General features: G+C 57.3%; 1 protein-coding gene across 3 annotated transcripts in view; it reads left to right on the forward strand.

The window, feature by feature from the left end:
• ANKRD24 (ankyrin repeat domain 24) overlaps window positions 1–17,686 on the forward strand; it is a 30,256-nt gene extending 12,570 nt beyond the window's left edge. For 2 of the 3 annotated variants that reach the window (XM_074939697.1, XM_074939694.1), the window contains 17 exons: window positions 1,275–1,339; window positions 3,728–3,785; window positions 4,110–4,180; window positions 6,080–6,186; window positions 6,782–6,969; window positions 7,468–7,496; window positions 7,809–7,901; window positions 9,533–9,634; window positions 9,725–9,832; window positions 10,122–10,166; window positions 10,498–10,596; window positions 10,872–10,944; window positions 11,420–11,541; window positions 12,608–14,143; window positions 15,027–15,188; window positions 15,803–15,868; window positions 17,464–17,686. In XM_074939697.1, the coding sequence (XP_074795798.1) occupies window positions 1,275–1,339; window positions 3,728–3,785; window positions 4,110–4,180; window positions 6,080–6,186; window positions 6,782–6,969; window positions 7,468–7,496; window positions 7,809–7,901; window positions 9,533–9,634; window positions 9,725–9,832; window positions 10,122–10,166; window positions 10,498–10,596; window positions 10,872–10,944; window positions 11,420–11,541; window positions 12,608–14,143; window positions 15,027–15,188; window positions 15,803–15,868; window positions 17,464–17,541 (3,002 nt within the window). In that variant the 3' untranslated portion in view covers window positions 17,542–17,686. The remainder of the gene's footprint in view (window positions 1–1,274; window positions 1,340–3,727; window positions 3,786–4,109; window positions 4,181–6,079; window positions 6,187–6,781; window positions 6,970–7,467; window positions 7,497–7,808; window positions 7,902–9,532; window positions 9,635–9,724; window positions 9,833–10,121; window positions 10,167–10,497; window positions 10,597–10,871; window positions 10,945–11,419; window positions 11,542–12,607; window positions 14,144–15,026; window positions 15,189–15,802; window positions 15,869–17,463) is intronic. The other variant, XM_074939695.1, reaches the window with a different exon arrangement.
• Window positions 17,687–18,023: the final 337 nt, after the last annotated feature.

Here is an 18,023-nt window from a genome sequence, read left to right on the forward strand (position 1 = left end):
GGGGTGGCAGGCTCCTCTGGGATCCTTTAGTCCAATCTCCTGGTTGTTCGCCAACCCTCCCCGGGATAAAAGGGACGGATCTCTCCAAATCCCTGCAATCTCTGACTCAGCGGCTGAGTAAGCTTGGTGATCCTCGGAAAGAAGGTGTCAAAGCCGCTCACCATTCTTACTTTAAAAACTCCCCTGCAGGCTTGAGCTGAGCACGGGCAAAAGGGGTGATGAGAAATCTTGTGTCTGTCAGAGTCCGGCTGCATCTTGGGACCCTGCATTCCACGGCAGTCCTAACGGCAATGGTTAGAGCAGTGGACAAGAATCATCATGCACTTGCTAATTGCTGGCAGTGGTTCTGGCAGTGTGTGTAAAAGCCATGTCCGGGACCTGCCTCCTTCCACATACTAGCGTGTTCTACTGTGCTCTTAGGAGGGGTACGGGCGTCTCCTCTGCATGCTTTGGACTCAAAATAAAAATGGTCTCAATATTTTAAAATGTACACTGTAGGAATAAGAACAGGAGAGACGAACAGATTTATTTGAGCATAAGCTTTGGTGAGCTACAGCCCACTTCATTGGATGCATTCAGACTAACACGGCTGCTACTCTGAAACTTGTCCCTATAGGAATAGCTTCAATGAGATCCTGCAGCCTGTTTTGGGCCGGGCTTTTGTTGCATCTCATGAGCTAAGCAAGGTCTGGCTAGTTTGCTCTTTGAATGGGAGACCTCCATGGGCCACTGAGGTGTTTCAGGAAAGGGGTATTGGCGATTCAGTGAATGTTCTTCTCTTTCTCCCAAGCTGATAATAAAGTAGTGCCCCAGCTGGCTGCTAGGGGGCGCCGTGCTGCTGGATTTCCTGTTGTTTGGCTCCTGACCACTTAGAGCGATTCCGGATCTGATTCCATGGTGCTTCTCCTCATGCTAGGAGAGTTAACCCTGGATTCCTAGTCAGATTCCAGCTTGGCAAATTACATTGTCTCCCTGTTTTTCTCATGCACTTCTTATTGGATAGAGGAGTCCCCATTTCTTAAGCCACCCCGTAGCGCTGCTGTGAACTACTGTATTAACTAGCTGTTGCGTCCTTCCCCAGAGGTGGCTGCAATTTGGTGGTGGGTGACGTGATCCATGGATGTCGATTACCTGCCTCGGGGTGGGGGGCGGGGGGCGGGGGTGGAGAATAAATTGTTTCATGCTGACGATTTGTTTTGATCTCCCTGGGTGCACATATAAAGGATCGCCATCATTATGATTACCTCTTGACCTGCCAGTCTGTCTCTTTCCAGGGTACAACGCGCTCCACCTGGCTGCGAAACACGGCCACCCGCAGTGCGTGAGCAAACTGCTGCAGGTAAGAGCAGAGCAGAGCAGTGGGAGCCTGGAGTTCAACAGGGAGGGATGTGTTCATTGTTGGTGTTGAAGCACTGGAGATCAGGGTACAGGGAGCTTGTGGGGAATAGAGCAGCCCTCATAAGATTCACCTCCTGCGGATGCTCCTGGCCATGTAGAGATATTGTCCCTGTGACCGTTCAGTCTAGGGAACAACCTAGGCAGGGTTGGAATTGCCATCTGGAAGTGAAATCTCCATACTAGGGCTGGTCAAACATTTTCCATCTAAACTGGTTTTCAATGGAAAATTGGGATTTTGACCAAGTGTTTTGTGAAGTGTCTGCTTTCCGGGGAAAACTTGTTTGTTTGGCTTTTTGTGTGTGTGTAAAAAACCGGAATCCCTCAAAAACCAAAATATTTTGATTGGGATATGCTGCCACAGTGCCTCACGGGAGGTATAGTTCAGTTGCCATGTACCTATTTTCCTCTATAGGCTGAGCTCCTTGGCCAGACTATGTCTCCCTTGATGCACTATGGCCGGGGACTCCCATGATGGGCCTGCCTCTCGCCAAGAAGGGAGACCATGGTGCATCATGGGAGATGTAGTCCGACCAGGGAGTGCTGCCTATAGAAGAGAATGCGAGCATGGGGCACCCAAACTACAGCTCCCATGAGGCACAGTGGCAGCATTTGAGACATTTAAATTTTTCAATAAAAATCTTTCAGCGTGCAAATTTTTGGTGAGAAAAATGGGAACATACCCATTTTCTGACCAGCTCTGTCCAGTCCATGAATGACCCCCCTGAGCTGTTTGGTCTCCTCCGGAGGCTATTACATGAATAGGTCAGCAAGATAGAGTGTAGGTCAATACCTCCCATCCCTCAGCCTCTCTCTTCTGCCTTCCCTATTGAACCCAGCAACGAGTGACTGGACACAGCAGAACTCCACAGCTTAGCATTACACTGTGGGCACCTGCATGGAAAAGGGAACCTTGATCCTCGCCAGTTACCCTTCCTTGTGTGGGTGACCTCAGACAGGGCCTTGCTGAGCCAGCCAGGGATTTGCAGAAGGTGTCACGGTAGAGCAGCAGTGCCTTGGTGCTGTGAATGAGGGGACGGTGCAGTAGTGTAGTCGAGAGTAAAAGCGGGAAAAGGGAGTTTTCCCACTTCTCATGTGGGGAATGTGTTTTTTAGTTCAGGTTAGTTTACCTGTGACGTTTTGGGGGCCCTGCAACGCTGGGTGCCTGGAATGCTGCACTGTTGTGGCTGATAGCCAGCAGACAAGCATGTGGGTCACACCCTGGCTTCCATCTCCCCGTTACTGTTTGCAGAGTGACCCCAGTCCTGAATTTCCCCCAAACCACCTGCCTCTCCAGCATCCAGCCCTCTCCTGGAACACACAGAAATTATTAACTTCATTGCCCCTCTGAAGAGTCAATAGGCGGCAGCTCATTAATGGAATTGGAGTTTGACAAACACTCTGATTTCAATCACAGCACTGCACTGGTTTACAGAAAACGTAAAACAAGGTTATTAAACAAAAAGTCAGAGGCTTGGGTGATCCCAGATGTAAGGAATAAAGATAAACAAAACAGAAATAAAAAGATGCCTCTAAGACTAAACCTTGATTTGAGAAAGTTACAGTCTTGGCCCAAGTAGGTTTCTCACCTAAACTTAGTTCCCAGGAACTTCAGCCCCCTTGGTTGAAGGACCCAACTTTCTGTGATTTCACGGTCTCTGCCCCCTTGAATCCCCCTAGTGATGGATCACTACGGGGTTTTCTCCCCTTTCTTTTTATAATCCAGGAAACCTTCGCAATGTATTCTTTGACAACTAAGCCCAGACCAAGGTTTGCTCTCCTGTCACAGGCTTTCATAAAAGACCGTACCTGCTACACTTTTATAATACAGTAAGGTAAACAATCCGCTGAGTCAACTGCTTATCATCTGAGGTTCAGACACCTTGTCTTTGCACTGGACGCTATCTCCCCCATTTGCTAGGTTGATGGCTTGGTTTACCTGTTATGTAAACATACCTTCGTTGTCTCTGCCTGACAACCAGGCTGGTCAGACAAGCAAATACACGTTCCTTTATCTAAAGCAGACTGGTCTTATGGATTGCTTGCCCAACACACTTTAAGCATGTAATTCTGGTACATATAACTCTTTGTACACACCCCGTACATCTTAACGATTAGTGAGTTATGAGTTTTCCATGGATGTATTACAGGCAACCTTTCGGGTGTATAGCATGACAAAGGTACGTTAGGTCTAGTGAGTAAGAATTGCTGACACACAGTACTTCCCCGGGGGTGCCTCTGACAAATTACCCACTTCTTTTTTTTTTACCCCTACCCCACCGGGAAGGTAGTGGTCAGCTGTTCTTCTCTCACCATCTTCTCTGCCCATTAGGCATCTTGCCCGGTTGATGGAGCCGACAGCAGCGGTCGGACAGCGCTCCACCATGCAGGTCAGCAGAGCATCCTCCACTCCCCCCTGCCCACATCTTAAACGCTGGTGTCAAATCAGCTGGGTAAACCGCCTGCTGGTAACTTGACTTGTAGTGAGGATTTCAAAGGCAGGTGGCTGCGCAGAAGGGTGAATGCACAGGGGAGTAAGGGCCAGGAATGTGCCCAGATTCCATGCTGATGGAGCCATGGGGATCCAGTTTGCCTAGACAGAAGAGTACGCTCTCTCCAGTGTAGTATTTGCCATTCTGGGCCAGATCTTGGCATGGGGGAGGGCTATGGAGGGGCAGTGAGCAGGGGTTCACGGTTCCTCTCTTCCTCTCTAGCTGTCAGTGGCTGCATCTCATGCTCAGAGATTCTCTGCGATTTCAAGGCCTCCTTGAATACCAAGGACAAGGTGAGGCAGTTCTTTCCATCAGGTTTATGCTTTGTTGACCTTCAGGGGGTTGATTTCCCCTGCACAGAGAGTCAGCACAAGCCTAGGTGCCCCTTCCGCTCCATTGGAAAGGTGGTGTAATATAGCAGAGAACCAGATGTGCAGAGATCACCTCACCCACCATTGAAATGCAGCCACCTCTTGGGTGGAACGCAGCAGCTGTTTAACAGAACACAACAATAACAGATATATCTATTTTACCTTCAGCTCCTAATGGATGTTGCTGTGTATGTACCCGAGATAGACAGAATAATGCCCGGTGTTAAAGGACATGAAGCGAAGAGGAATCTTGCATCTAAGGCTATATCTACACTACGGCCTTGGCAAAATTTATGTCGCTCAGGGGTGTGAATATTCCACCCCCCTGAGTGACATAAGTTATACTGTGTCAAGGTTCCTTCCCCACTCTGAACTCTAGGGTACAGATGTGGGGACCTGCATGAAAACCTCCTAAGCTTACTTTTACCAGCTTAGGTTAAAACTTCCCCAAGGTACAAACTATTTTACCCTTTGCCCTTGGACTTCCACTGCCACCACCAAACGTTTATCTGGGTTTATTTTTATTAGGATAAAACGTCTTTTGGAAACATCTTTGGAAACGTCTTTCCCCCCCAAAATCCTCCCAAGCCTTGCACCCCACTTCCTGGGCAAGGTTTGGTAAAAATCCTCACCAATTTGCATAGGTGACCACAGACCCAAACCCTTGGATCTTAAGAACAATGAAAAAGCATTCAGTTTCTGAAAAGAAGGATTTTAATAGAAGAAGTAAAAAAGTAAAAAAGAATCACTTCTGTAAAATCAGGATAGTAAATACCTTACAGGGTAATTAGATTCAAAACATAGAGAATCCCTCTAGGCAAAACCTTAAGTTACAAAAAGACACACAGACAGGAATATTAATTCTATTCAGCACAACTTAATTTCTCAGCCATTTAAAGAAATCATAATCTAATGCATATCTAGCTAGATTACTTACTAAGTTCTAAGGCGCCATTCCTGTTCTGTCCCTGGCAAAAGCATCACCCAGACAGACCCTTTGTTTTTCCCTCCCCCCAGCTTTTGAAAGTATCTTGTCTCTCATTTGGTCATTTTGGTCAGGTGCCAGCGAGGTTATCCTAGCTTCTTAACCCTTTACAGGTGAGAGGATTTTTCCTCTGGCCAGGAGGGATTTTAAAGGGGTTTACCCTTCCCTTTATATTTATGACATACTGCCATAAGCGTTCATGTGCACAGCGCTATGTTGGTGAGAGAACTTCTCCTGCCGATGTAGCTTATGCCCCTCGCAGAGATGGGTTTTCACCAGATGCGCTGCAGCAGGCCCTGGGTTTTACGTCTCTGTTTAGTTTGCTTTCTTTGCACATGGTGTCCACCTTACAAAATAATATCTTGTCCAGCATCAGGAAGGACAGCCCAGTGGTTAGGGCACTAGCCTAGGAGTTGGGAGACCTGGGTTCAGTTCCCTTCTCTGCCACAAACCTCCCGTGTGACCTTGGGCAAGTCGTTTAGATTTCCTGGACTGTGGGATAATAGCCTTGCCCTGCCTCATGGGGGGTGGTTAAAGATTGTGAAATGCTTTGAGGTCCCCAGCTGGAAAGTGCTGTAGAAGAGCCAGGTGTCATTATGATTAAGGGAAGGGTTGGTGTCCATCCCTGCCTGGTGATGGGACAGCGCGTGCTCCATGGGCTCGTTGTCTGTCTGCAGTGGGGTCTGGCTCTGGACGGATGGGAGGCGGGTACCAGACAGCGAGGAGGGCTGTACAAGAACCTGAACTGACTAGACTATATCTGAGCCAGGCTACCCACTGCTGCTCATTTACCCTGTCCCCCCCATTGACGTTCCTTCGCCATGCCCCAACTTTAGGATGGCTCCACCCCTCTGATCCTGGCAGCTAAGATGAGCCATTCAGAGCTGTGCCTGTACCTGCTGCATCACGGAGCTGCTGTGAACAGCAGAGACCAGCAAGGCAGGTGAGCTCTGAAAGGCCCTGGAAGGAAGGGGGGCTGGAGAGGCGAGGGTTAAAGTTTGGGGGTGGGGAGACTCATGGCAGAGAAGTGAGTCCTACCAGGTGAGCGCCTGGGTCTGACTAGGGGCTAGAGGTCTCCAGCTGGCAACCTCTGGGTGAGCTGCTCAGGGCCTGGATCCCTCTTGACGTGGGGTGGGGGGGTCTGGATGAGTCAAGCAGGCACCGGCTGAGGCTCTGCGAGGAAGCATCTTACAAAGCCGTAACCTAAATGGCCTGCGTAGATCCTGCCTTTGCCTCGAGTGGGCAGGGTGACGCCCCACCTTGAGATGGGGTTCCCCCGTGCAATGCCTGCTGGAGTCTGGCAGGGGTTCTCGCTCCCGGCCTGTTGCTGGGGGATATCCTGGCTGCCCCAAGCCTGATTGCAAACCTGGGCACTCCTGGCTTCAGGGCAGAGAGGGGAGAGTGGGCAGGAGCAGGGGGAGAGAAGGGCTAGGAGAGTTGGCCCCAGCAGAGAAGGGGGTTCCCATCCAGTTCACCAGCCTCATGCCGCTGGCTCTGGAGGGTGAGTGGGGCCATCTCTCCCCCCACCCCCGCTATAGAACAGCCCTGATGCTGGCCTGCGAGAACGGCAGCGTGGAGACGGTGGAAGTCCTCATCCACGCCGGGGCGCGGGTCGGCATGGTGGACGCCAGGGGCCACGACGCAGCCCGCTACGGCCTGGCCACGGGGAACGCCTTGATCCAGCACTACCTGCAGGACGCCTCCCAGCGCCACTCCTGGGCCAGCGGTAAGGTGCCCTGGCCACGTCCTTCCCGAGGTCTCAGAGCACCTTGCGATCACCCATGCGGCAGCGTCTCGCCCCTGCCCAGGGGGAGGCGGCAACGTCCCTGCTTTGCAGGTGGGGTGACTGGGTGGGGTCAGGGAGCATGGTGTTTCCCTGGGGGTGAGGGTTACCCGGGGCACCCCTCCTTTTACTCGCCCTGCTGCTCAAACTCTGGATGGGAAGTGCCTCTCCCTGGACTGGCCAGAGGGGGGTGCTGGAGAGCGACGGGCGGCACTTGCTTCCCACGGGCTGAGAGTGCATCTGTCAGCTGAAGGGTAGGAGTTGGGTCCCAGGCTTGGATCTGCCACATGGCACCATGGAGCCCGGAGCCCCAGAGGGGTGTCTGTCTGTCTGTCTGTCTGCTCCCCCTCGAGCTGAGGGGACCAGGCCACGGGTGGCCTAGTGCCCCTGGCCTCTCTAACCTCCTGCTGGTTTCTGTTTCCTCCCCTCTGCCGCCCACAGAAGAGGAGTCGGCTGAGCGAACATCGCAGGTAAAGACGCAGGGGGCCTGGCCTAGCAGAGAGCCCCGCGTTCCAACCACTCAGGGGCTTGGGCCGTCCTGACCCGGCTTGGCCGCGTCCCAGGGCAGAGGACGGGCTCGACGGGCTCGGACTGCTGCCCTCGTCGGGCTCACGGGAGAACAGAGGTCCCGTGAAGTCCTCCTGGAACGTGAGGCTTTTCAGGGGCCGGGGTGGCTGGAGGGATTAGGAGCCCCTGGGGATGCTCCCGTCCTTGCTGCCCCCTCCCCAGTCGGGTTTTGCTGGGAGAGCTTCCGGAGCCCTCTCCCGTCGGTGTCTCCGCAGACGGCGTCGCCGAGCCAGCCTCCGCCCAACGAGAGGAACGGCAGCCCGAGAAAGAGGAAAGCCCCTCCACCGCCCCCCGGCACCTCCAGCCAGGTGAGGTGGCCACCGGCTCTGCCTCCCCCTCCCCTCCCCACACCCCAGCAGGCAGCCGCAGGAGAGTGTCCCCGAGCGTGTTGTGACGTTCCCGGGGGCTCTGGTGTTTCATGGTCTAGGCAGCTTCCTCAGTGGCGGTGACACACCCTTTAGTAACCAAGCCAGCTGCAGCATTTGTGCACAACCAGGATGTAGCGATTGCGGGGGGGGGGACTACGTAAAGGGATTTGACCATAGAGCTGCAAAGGTGCTTATCTGGCCGCCACCCCCCTCGCATCTGGGCACCTCACAATCCTTACCAGGTTTATCCTCACGACACCTCCATGCTGTGGGCCCCATTTTACAGATGGGGAGACTGAGGCCCAGCTCCCTCAAGATCAAATTGTTGACTTCCCGTGGGAATGAGTCACCAACATACCTTCGAGGACCTGGGCCTGGGTGACTTGCCCAGGGTCATCCAGGAAGTCTGTGGCGGAGAAGGGAATTGAAGCGGGGCCGTCCAAGCCTTAGACTAATGCCCTAATCATTGTGCCATCCTTCCCCTGTGCAGCCCTAAGGCATTTACCTGCCCCCATGGGACCTTGCTAATGCAGGCGAGCTCTTCCCCCAGGCCTTTCCTAAGGGTGTGATCGACTTGTGTCCCTTGGCAGTAGAGAGAGACAGGAAGCCTGTGAAGCTTGTGCCCCTGGCTCTGACAAAGGGGCATGGTCCAGCCGCAGACTGGCACTGGCGGGCCATGGGTCGATCTTATGGGCATGGGGGGTTCTAGTTAATTTCTCTTGCCCTGGTCCGGTTGCTTGTCTGCAAAGAGGGTTTCCCCATATGCTGTTCACTGGGTAAATGCCCCTTCCTGGTGGTGGGGGTGGCGTCAGCAGGCAAGGGCTGGATACGCCGCTCAGTGTCTTTCTGATGACGGGGTTCTGGGGGAGAACAAGAACTCCAGCCCCCTCCCCTGCTCTGGATTTCCCAGTGCTGTCTGAGCCCCTCTTTGGCTCCAGCTGCCCGGCCACTGAGTGTTGTAACCCTGCCATGTCGCTTAAGCTAAGCAGGGGCAGGCCTGGTCAGTGGCTGGATGGGAGATGGTGAGTCAATAGGAAGTGCTCTTCTCTGAGTCTGTCTCTCATTAGCAGGCCCCATGCTGCTGGAAGTACCATCTGTCAAAACTTAGGTGTAGACCTAAGGAGGTCAGCAGTATCATTGTCCCATTTTAGGGGGGGAAACTGAGGCACAATTTGCCCAAGGTCACCCAGAAGATCGGGGCAGAACACAGGGCTCCTGAGTCCCAGCGCAGTGCTCTGATTACGCAGCAGTAGTCCCAGTGTCATGGCCAAACTCCAGCTGGCAGGGCCACCCCCTCATGGTTGCAGTTGGGTCCAAGACTCTGCTTTTATTTCCATAACCAACGTGCGGTGTGAAACAGCTGTCCCGCTGCCCCCTAGAGCTGGCTGCATCGGGGGATCGGGTGAAATGATCCCTGCACCTGTGTGTAAAGCCATTCTGTCCATTTCGGGGGGAGGTGGAAGGCATAAAGGGACTTCTGCGGGAACGGAGCTGGGGGCTTATTGGCTAAGCCAGCCGCCCTTCTGGCGGCTCCTCGTTCTCTCTGTGTGACGACTGTTACTGTTTTCAAGCGCGCCCCACGCTCTCTGGAGCACAGCTCCCCTTCCACAGAGCGGAGCAGCCGGATAGTCACCGCCAAGCCTGCCAGGGCTCGCCCCACCCCAGCTGACACGGTGAGGATCCCCTGGCAGGGATACCGGGATGGGGTGGGCTGGGTACCCACTGCTTTACCCTGACTGCCCCACCTCTGGGATTCCCCACAGGAGGACAGGGAGGCCTACGAGGAGATCGTCCGGCTGAGGCAGGAACGGGCTCGGTTCCTGCAGAAGATCAAGGGCTTAGAACAGCAGCAGGAGAAGCAGAAGCGGGAGGTACTGATGTGATTCCCCCGCCCCGGGAGGAGCCGGGTGACTGGGCGGGTTGGTGGAAGGAGGATGGGAAGGAAGGGAGCTGCTTGTGGCATCACCTTGGCTATTGCCAGAGGGTCTTGCACTGGCAAGGTGGGTGGGGAGGAAATTGAGAGAGGACGTCTTGTGGCTGGGAATGCCTGGCTGCTCATTCTGCGGCTCTGAGCCCACGGTCAGACCTGCTGATGCGTGACCATGGGCAGGACCAGGCTGCAGAGTTAACCGTCTTGGACTCTCCTTGTGTTCCCACTAGCAGCTGGAGTTGGAGGAGGGCTCCCTACGCTCCATGGAGAAGCAGGTAGGCCAGGTGTTATGTCTCCGGAGACTGGACTCGGAGAGCTCTGAATGGGGGATGGGAAGGGGAAATGGCTTCATATGGATGCTTCAGGGCATACGCTGGTCATCAGCTGGGGGTCAGGAGGAAATTTTGGGATGCCAGTGCCAGGTTAGGGATATAACGGGGTGGGGGTTACCCCGTCCTCCAAAGCATCTGGGATCTGCCACCATTGGAATAAGATACTAGACTAGATGGAGCCTTGTGAAAGATCCACCCCACCTGGTTTGGAAGGTACGGATGGGAATTGGCGCGAGTGTCCGGATCTAATGATGTGTCTAATTCTCTGATCCAGCTAAAGGAACTCCAGCAGCAACTGGCAGACAGTGAGGGGGAAAAGGAGCATTTGGGGAAGGAGGTTGAAGTGCTCCGGAGCCGCCTGTCCTTGCTGGAGGTAGGAGAGAAGGGGACAGGGAGCTTTAGGTCTTACCGAGTCACGCAGGAGGCCAGTGAATTGTGGGACTTTCCCTGATGCTGGCGCAGCTGTGATAGGGACAGTGCGGCCTTGTCTTAATGCATCAGCCAGTCGCTGACCTTGTCTTGGCACTATCATGTTGGCATCAGCCGCTGCATGTATCGGTGACTGGCGCCGTGGGAGAGCGCAGGGAACGTGGGGGGGAGCTGTGATCTTGGGGGGGGTCCCTGACTCCCTGCCTGTCTGTGCCCCAGACCGAGAAGGAGAACACCAGCTACGACATCGACACGCTGCAGGACGAAGAGGGGGACCTGCTGGAATTCCCAGGTTGGTCATCGCGCCCGGCCTGTGCCCGCCAGGTGCCGGTGCTGCTCCGCACCGAGGGCACGGCCCAGCGAGGGGCTGAGCGTATCCTGCAGAGGGGGGATTGACGCTGGGCTCTGCGAATCTTTAAGCACGAGCTCCTGCTGCCTGGGCTGAGAGACGCAGCTGTATTCGCCAAGAACGTAGCAGACCCCTCCACCAGTGTACCCGGCCCAGCCCTTGCCAGGGGGTGGAGCGCCGCACTGGGTCCATGAGTGGCTCCCATGGGAGAGGAGGGCCCTTGGCGCCTTGCAGGATTGGGTTTGTGCTGGTTAATGCCTGGGAAGGTTTTGCAGGAAGCAGGTGGTGGAGGGGGAAGTGCCCTGGTGTGGCAGGGGGCAGCTCTCAGGGTGGGGATGGGGCTGTTCAGGTCAAGGACCAGGGTTAGTTAGTGATGGGTCTTTGTGGGGCCGGGGCGGGGGTTCTGCTGCTCTTTCAGGGGCAGAGCTGCTGCTGTCCAGGAAGACCCTGAGTCTGTCCACGGAGGAGCTGCTGGCCACGCTGCAGGGCCAGGTGCAGTCGCTCACCATGCAAAACCAGGAGCTGCTGGAGAAGATACAGGTACCAGCCCATCCCCCCCTTCAGCCAGGTGCACGCTTTGGGTTTCCCCTGCTAGCATCCCCCGGAGGCCCTCTCTAGTCCCCCCTCCCAGGGTCAGCATCTCCTTAGTGTGCCGGTTCCAGGTTGGGGCCCAACGGGCCTGGGGGTGGGTGAGCCAGCGGCTGCTGCCTTGTGACAGACGCGGACGGCAGGTTTCTCACCCCTCGCGCACGGCAAAGACCTCAGCCTCTCCCCATCTCTGTCTGTAACCTTGGCAGTGTTCTTCATACTGAGTTCTCCTCCCCGTTCCCTTTGCCTGCACGCGTTCCTGCTGTCGCCACGGCGCCTGCTCCATCTCGGGGGGAGCCCTCCAGACCCTCCGGTGATGACACCAATGGCTCTTCCCTCCTCCATGATCTCTCCAGACTCAGGGAGGTGCAGGAAGCCGCCACCTGCCTGACTGCGTGTGCAGAGACATCAGACCATGCAGCCATCCCCGTTACCCGCCTCAAATGGCTCTGCAGGCTCCCTGCTGCACTGCAGGATCCAGCTCGAACTTGCTGGGAACGGCTTCCGAAGTCATGTTCCAGCCTCTTCTCTTTTCTCTCCCCCATCTGCCCCCAATCTTTGTAATGTCACGGTGCAAGAGCCTTCTCCCATGCAGCTCCTGGCCTCTGGAGCAGGCTTTCTAGGTGGCTTCCCTTTGCCAACTCCTACTGTTCGTATCAAAGCCTAATCTTTTCTCCTTTGCCTTGTACTTACCCGCTCGGCTCCAAGGCCCTGCTGTTTGTCTCCGTATCATAGCCCTCTGTACAGTTAAACTACAGGGCCTGCTTCTCCTCCCACGCTGGTGTAAATCCAGGGTGACTCCACCCTCATCAGTGGACCTGGACTGGTGTAATTGAAGGAAGGAGAGATCAGGCCCTAGGAAGCATCGGAGGGTACAGGACCTCGGGGCCAGGGGAGCTGAGCAGCTCTGTATGGCAGGCACAGTTGTGTGGTGCTGCTGTAATATCCCCATGTAGGGGGGGGCTCAGGATCCCAGTGAGGAAATCTCATTGTTTTATCCCCCCCCCGCCCTTGGCAGATCCTGGAGAATTACGAGAAAGACGAGAGTGACGTCTGCCCGTCTGAAGTCTTCGTCCCCATCGTCCTCTACAACTCCCTCAAGTCGGAGTTCGACCAGCTCAGAGAACAGCACGCTGAGGCCCAGGCTGCCCTGCAGGCTCTGGAAGGTGGCAGGCCCCACGGGGCCTCCTGCGAGCTAGTCCCGGTGGAGGCTTACAAGCAGCTGAAGGCTGAATACGAGATGCAGATCCAGGCCCTAGAGCAGGCGCTGCAGGGGAGCAGCGCCCCAGCTGAACCCGAGGGGAAAGGCCAGGCTGGGGTGCAGGCAGAAGGAAGCAGCAGGGAAGGAGGGGCTGGAGATGCGGCTGTGGAAGAGCTGACCAAAACGCTGGCTGAGACGCGGGAGAAGCACGAGGCGGCTGTGGCTGAGGTGTGGCTCCTGCGGGAGCAGATCCAGCTGGGCATCCTGTCTGTGGAGGAGCCGGAGGCGGCTGAGAGCTCCGGGAGCGAGCTGGAGATGGTGAGGGCAGCTCTGCAGAAAGCCCAGGAGGCCCTGCTGGAGAGAGACCAGAGGGTGAAAGAGCTGGAGGGGTGCCTGGATGCCCGGGAAGAAGCAGCCGGTGGAGGCCGCTCCGCCGAGGAGACGAGGGCGGCCCTCGGCGTCTCCTTGGGAGAAGCCGCGGCGGAGAAGGCCGCGCTGCTGGACAGGTGCCGTCACGCGGAGGCAGAAGCGGAGCAGCTGAGGAGGAGCGTGCAGGAGGGAGCCTGGGAGCTGCAGCAAGTGATGGGCCGCCTCTCAGAGAGCCAGAGGCTGGAGGAGGAGAGCCGGCAGCTCCGCGAGCAGCTGGCGGAGCTGCGGGGGCAGTACGAGGAGGTGCAGGCCCAGCTCCAAGAGGATCAGGGCAAGAGGGAGGAGGAGCTGAGCGGCCTGAAGGAGCAACTGGCTTCCGAGAGCATCTCCAGGCAGGAGCAGGAGGAGGTGGCGGGGAAGCTGGGCGGGTCGTTGGCCGAGGCCAACAAGAAGCTGCTGGAGCTGGAGGAGAGGCACAGCGCCGCCCAGAGGGAGGTGAGGGAGCTGCAGCATGCGGCGGAGCGGTACAGGCGGGACTGGGTCCCGCCGGCCGAGCACGCCCGAGCCAAGGAGGCCCTGGAGGGCAGCGTCCGGGAGCTGAAGGCCAGAGCCCAGCAGCTGGAGCAGGAGCTGGCCGCCAAAGCCCAGGAGGCCTTGCGGCTGCAGGGCGAGCTGGCCAGCACTCGGGAGGGCACGGTCCCCAGGGAGGAGCACGAGCAGCTGCGGTGCAGCCTGCAGGCGGAGGCGAGTGCACTGAGCCTGCAGCTCAGCGACCTGGAGCGCAAGCACGAGAAGACCTGCATGGAGGTGTTCCAGGTGCAGCGCGAGGCCCTCTTCATGAAGAGCGAGAAGCACGCGGCTGAGGCCCAGCTGGCCGCCACGGAGAAGCAGCTGCAGAGCCTGCGGGCCGAGTCCGGGCGGATCCAGGAGCTGCACGGCCACATCGAGGACTCGGCCAAACTGGTCAAGGAGAAGGACAGGAAGGTGGGTCTGGGCTTCCCCATCACCCCGCCCACGCTAGAGCCAGGTTAGATGGGGACCCCCTATCCCTGCCCACAATAGAGCCATGGGACAGGGGTGAAATTTGGGTCTGGCAACCCCATCGCCCAGCCCGGACTCAAGAGGGGTGAGAGGTGGGTTTGGCAGTCCCAGATCCCAGCCTGAGATAGAGCCATGTGAGGGGGGTGAGAGGTGGGTCTGGGGATCCCAGATCCCAGCCCGAGATAGAGCCACGTCAGGGGGTGAGAGGTGGGTCTGGGGACAGTGCAGCGTTCCCCGAATGTACGTTTGTTTCGAAGGAGGAACACTGCACGGGAAAGAGGTTCCAAAAGGGGGGAGAAAGCGAGCGGGGGAGGCTCCCCCCGGGAAATGAAACAGAATTTTTCACCATCTTTGGTCACAGAGCAAAAAACCTCCAAGAAAACAAATCGTTTGGCACATTTGTGGCAAAAGAGACCGACCCACCTCCCCCACCAGCTCTGGTAGGGACAGGAGCTGGCTGGCCAGCAACAGACATTTGTTCGGCTGGTTCTTTAGCTGTTTATCTGCCACCCAGAGCAGATCATGCCCTGCTGATGCCCAAAGGGCCTATGCCCCAGTGGCATGCGGGTGCCCCCAAAGGAGGAAGCAGCAGCAACCCAGGGGTTAACGAGCAGCCCCAGGGAGAATGAAGATGCAGGTCTGGCTCTGTGGAGGGGTGCGTGTCTGCGGAGGGCTGGCCGGGGCAGGGGGGGGGGCTGGGAAGCTGGGCTTTGGAATCCCTTGTGTTGCGTGTCCTAACATCGTGCGAGACTTTGCCCTAGACTCGAACCCGCCCCGGTGAACTCAGCCAGCCCTTCGTGACCGGCCGATCTCTTCGCCTTTGCAGATCACCGAGCTGTCCAAGGAAGTCTTCAAGCTGAAGGAGGCCTTGAACAGCCTGTCTGAGCGCGCCAGCCAGGTGGGGGCCCTGCCCAAGGCAGCCCCACAGAATCTGCAAGAGGTGGCGAAGCTGCAGAGCACGATAAAGGCCTTGGAACAGCAGCTGGCCGTGGGTATCCGGGACCAGCGGGACCGGGGAGCGGGGAGGAGCAGAGCCTGGGGTTTGTGGTGTTAGTCCCCTGTTGGGCTCGGGGACAGCAGGGGCTAAGTGCTGAGCTCGGCTGAGTCTGGAAAGTGACGTGCAGCTCGGGACCTGGGGGCACCCTCCGGGCAGGTGGAAGCAGCGGAGTCGCTGGGACGGTGGCTCCGAGGGCTGCATGGACCATGCTGGCTCGGGGGCCCAGCCCCACAAAGGTATAATAGGCTCCTAACTCCCATGGGAGTTCGGCTCCTACATACCATTAAGGATCTGGGCCAGTGTGTCTTGGCCCGATGCCTTCTGCCCTTCCGTCCCTGGTCACAGCAGAGGTCCAGCAGTAACCCCTCCGCTAAAACATCCGCTTCTTTCTACGGCACTGAGGGAGCTGCTTTAGCCGGGTGCCGGAAGGGGAGTGACACCGGTTCCCCTCGGCTGCGTTCGGTGTGAGAGCCAGAGCAGGATCCGATTCCCCCAGCTCTGTGCCGTGTCTGGCGGGGGGGCACTGGTCAGAGGTGCCGTGAGCGGAGAGTGGCCCAGTCCCATTGGGACCGCAGCGTGACCCCCCCCTCTCGCCTTGATTCCAGGAGACGGAGACGCACCACCGCAAGGTCGTCTCGCTCTACCGGAACCATCTGCTCTGTGCGATTCAGGTCAGTGCGTGGGGGCAGGGCTGGCTGGGGGCGCAGCGTCTCGCAGTGATTGGGCATGTGTGTTCGCTGTTCCGGGTGTGTCCGTCCGTGTGTCTCAATCAGTAGAAGTGTGTGTGTGTTTGCACACCTGTGTGTCAGTATATGTGAGTGTGCGTTTGCATGTGGGTGTGTCAGTATAAGTGGCTGTGTGTTGGCACACGTGGGTAAGTATACATGGGTGTGTGTTTGCACATGTGGGTAAGTATAAGTGGGTGGGTGTTTGCACATGGGTGTGTCAGTATAAGTGTGTTTGCACCCGTATGTCAGTATAAGTGGGTGTGTTTGCACATGGGTGTGTGTAAGTGTGTGGATGCATGTGTCAGTATAAGTGTGTGTCAGTATATGTGGGTGGGTGTTTGCATACGTGTGTGTGGAAGTGGGGGGGTGTTTGCACATGGGTGTGTCAATATAAGTGGGCGTGGGGGGGTGTATTGGGTGACTGAATTCCAAGCATTTCAGACAGTGTTTAATAGGCCTGTTTGGACCTACAGAAATGACATCCTGGTCTCCCTCCATTCCCGTCCCTGCCCCCAAGCTCCCCAGCACGTGAACGACATGACCTTGGAAGTGCCATGCCCTTGGGGGTGGGGAATCCTGCCGTTGTCCCTTGAAGCTCAAGTGGGAGTTTGGAGGAAGGGCGGAGGGTCTCCGTGCACATTGGACAGGAGCTGGCGGCTCATGCTGGGTGGAAGGACACTTGTGCAGAAGGCAGGAGCCTGTGAGCCATGTGTATGCCGGTGTGCACGTGCATGTCGAGTGCACGCTCCTTGCCACGGTGTGTCTCTCACGTGAAGTGTGTCCAAGGCCTGTGGTATACATGGCGACGTCTGTGTCTCCGTGCCCGGGACGCGCCGCGTGTCCAAGGCGTGCGGCGCACACGTGGCGACGTCTGCGTCTCCGTGCCCGGGACGCGCCGTGTGTCCAGGGCGTGCGGCGCACACGTGGCGACGTCTGCGTCTCCGTGCCCGGGACGCGCCGCGTGTCCAAGGCGTGCGGCGCACACGTGGCGACGTCTGCGTCTCCGTGCCCGGGACGCGCAGCGTGTCCAGGGCGTGCGGCGCACACGTGGCGACGCCTGCGTCTCTGTGCCCGGGACGCGCCGCGTGTCCAAGGCATGTGGTGCACACGTGGCGACGTCTGCGTCTCCGTGCCCGGGACGCACAGCGTGTCCAAGGCGTGCGTGCTGTGACAGTGTATGTGAAAAGCAGGGAAACCAACCCTGGAACAACCTTTTCCATCTGAGCTCCCGAAATGTAGTGCTGGGCCAGAACCAGCTCCCCAGCTCTGGGCCCCCCCTGGCCTCTGGGGCAGCTGGGATCTGGAGCTGAACCTTGCACCCTGAGCCCATATCCAGCAAAACGAAGGAATTATCTCACTGAGCATCCGGCAATGGCCACGTGCTTCTGCCAGGCACCTGCTGAGATGGCTGCCTCTGGAATCGGCACAGTCCTGCCCTGCCTTAGCCAGTGGGGCTGGTGTAGGGTGTAAGTCAGGGCACCCGCTGACCTGCTCTCGGGGAGACCGCTGTGATTTCCCCGCCTCCGTCTCCTTTGCAGGGCCACATGGACGAAGACGTGCAGAGACTCTTGTACCAGATCCTGATGATGCAGAGGCTTCAGGAGCAAGGCAGATGAGCTCCCCGGGGCGAGGGAGCCCGGCCCGGTTCCTGGTTCTGAGCAGGGGCGCGGAGTGGATTCGCACGCGGAACCGGCTGGACTCCAGCGTCAAGCGGTGTGGCGAGGCCCTGTGGCCAGCTGGCCCTTTTTTGCACGCACCTCCTCACCAAGATCAAGGCACACGTGTGTTGGGTGACCCCTGGGGCGGCACCTTTGCTCCCTGTTCCTGGGCAGCCTGTGCTGGGAGGTGCCCGTGGGCAGGTGGCTGGAAGGTGCCTCGTGGCAAGGTGTAGGCCCAGCTCACACGACTCTTTCCACGGGTGCTTTCACCTCGGCAGCCTCCGAGACGGGATGGGGGAGGCAGGCTCCTGACCGGGCGATGCCACGGGGCGAGGGGCCCATCCTCGCTCCGTGGGCAGGAGGGAGCAGGGATGGGGAGAGGCTGCGATAACTCACCAGCTCCTGCCTGCGTCTCTCAGCAGAGCATCCACAGCAATAAA

Source organism: Natator depressus, chromosome 25, assembly GCF_965152275.1.
Source record: "Natator depressus isolate rNatDep1 chromosome 25, rNatDep2.hap1, whole genome shotgun sequence".
Lineage (NCBI taxonomy): Eukaryota > Metazoa > Chordata > Testudines > Cheloniidae > Natator > Natator depressus.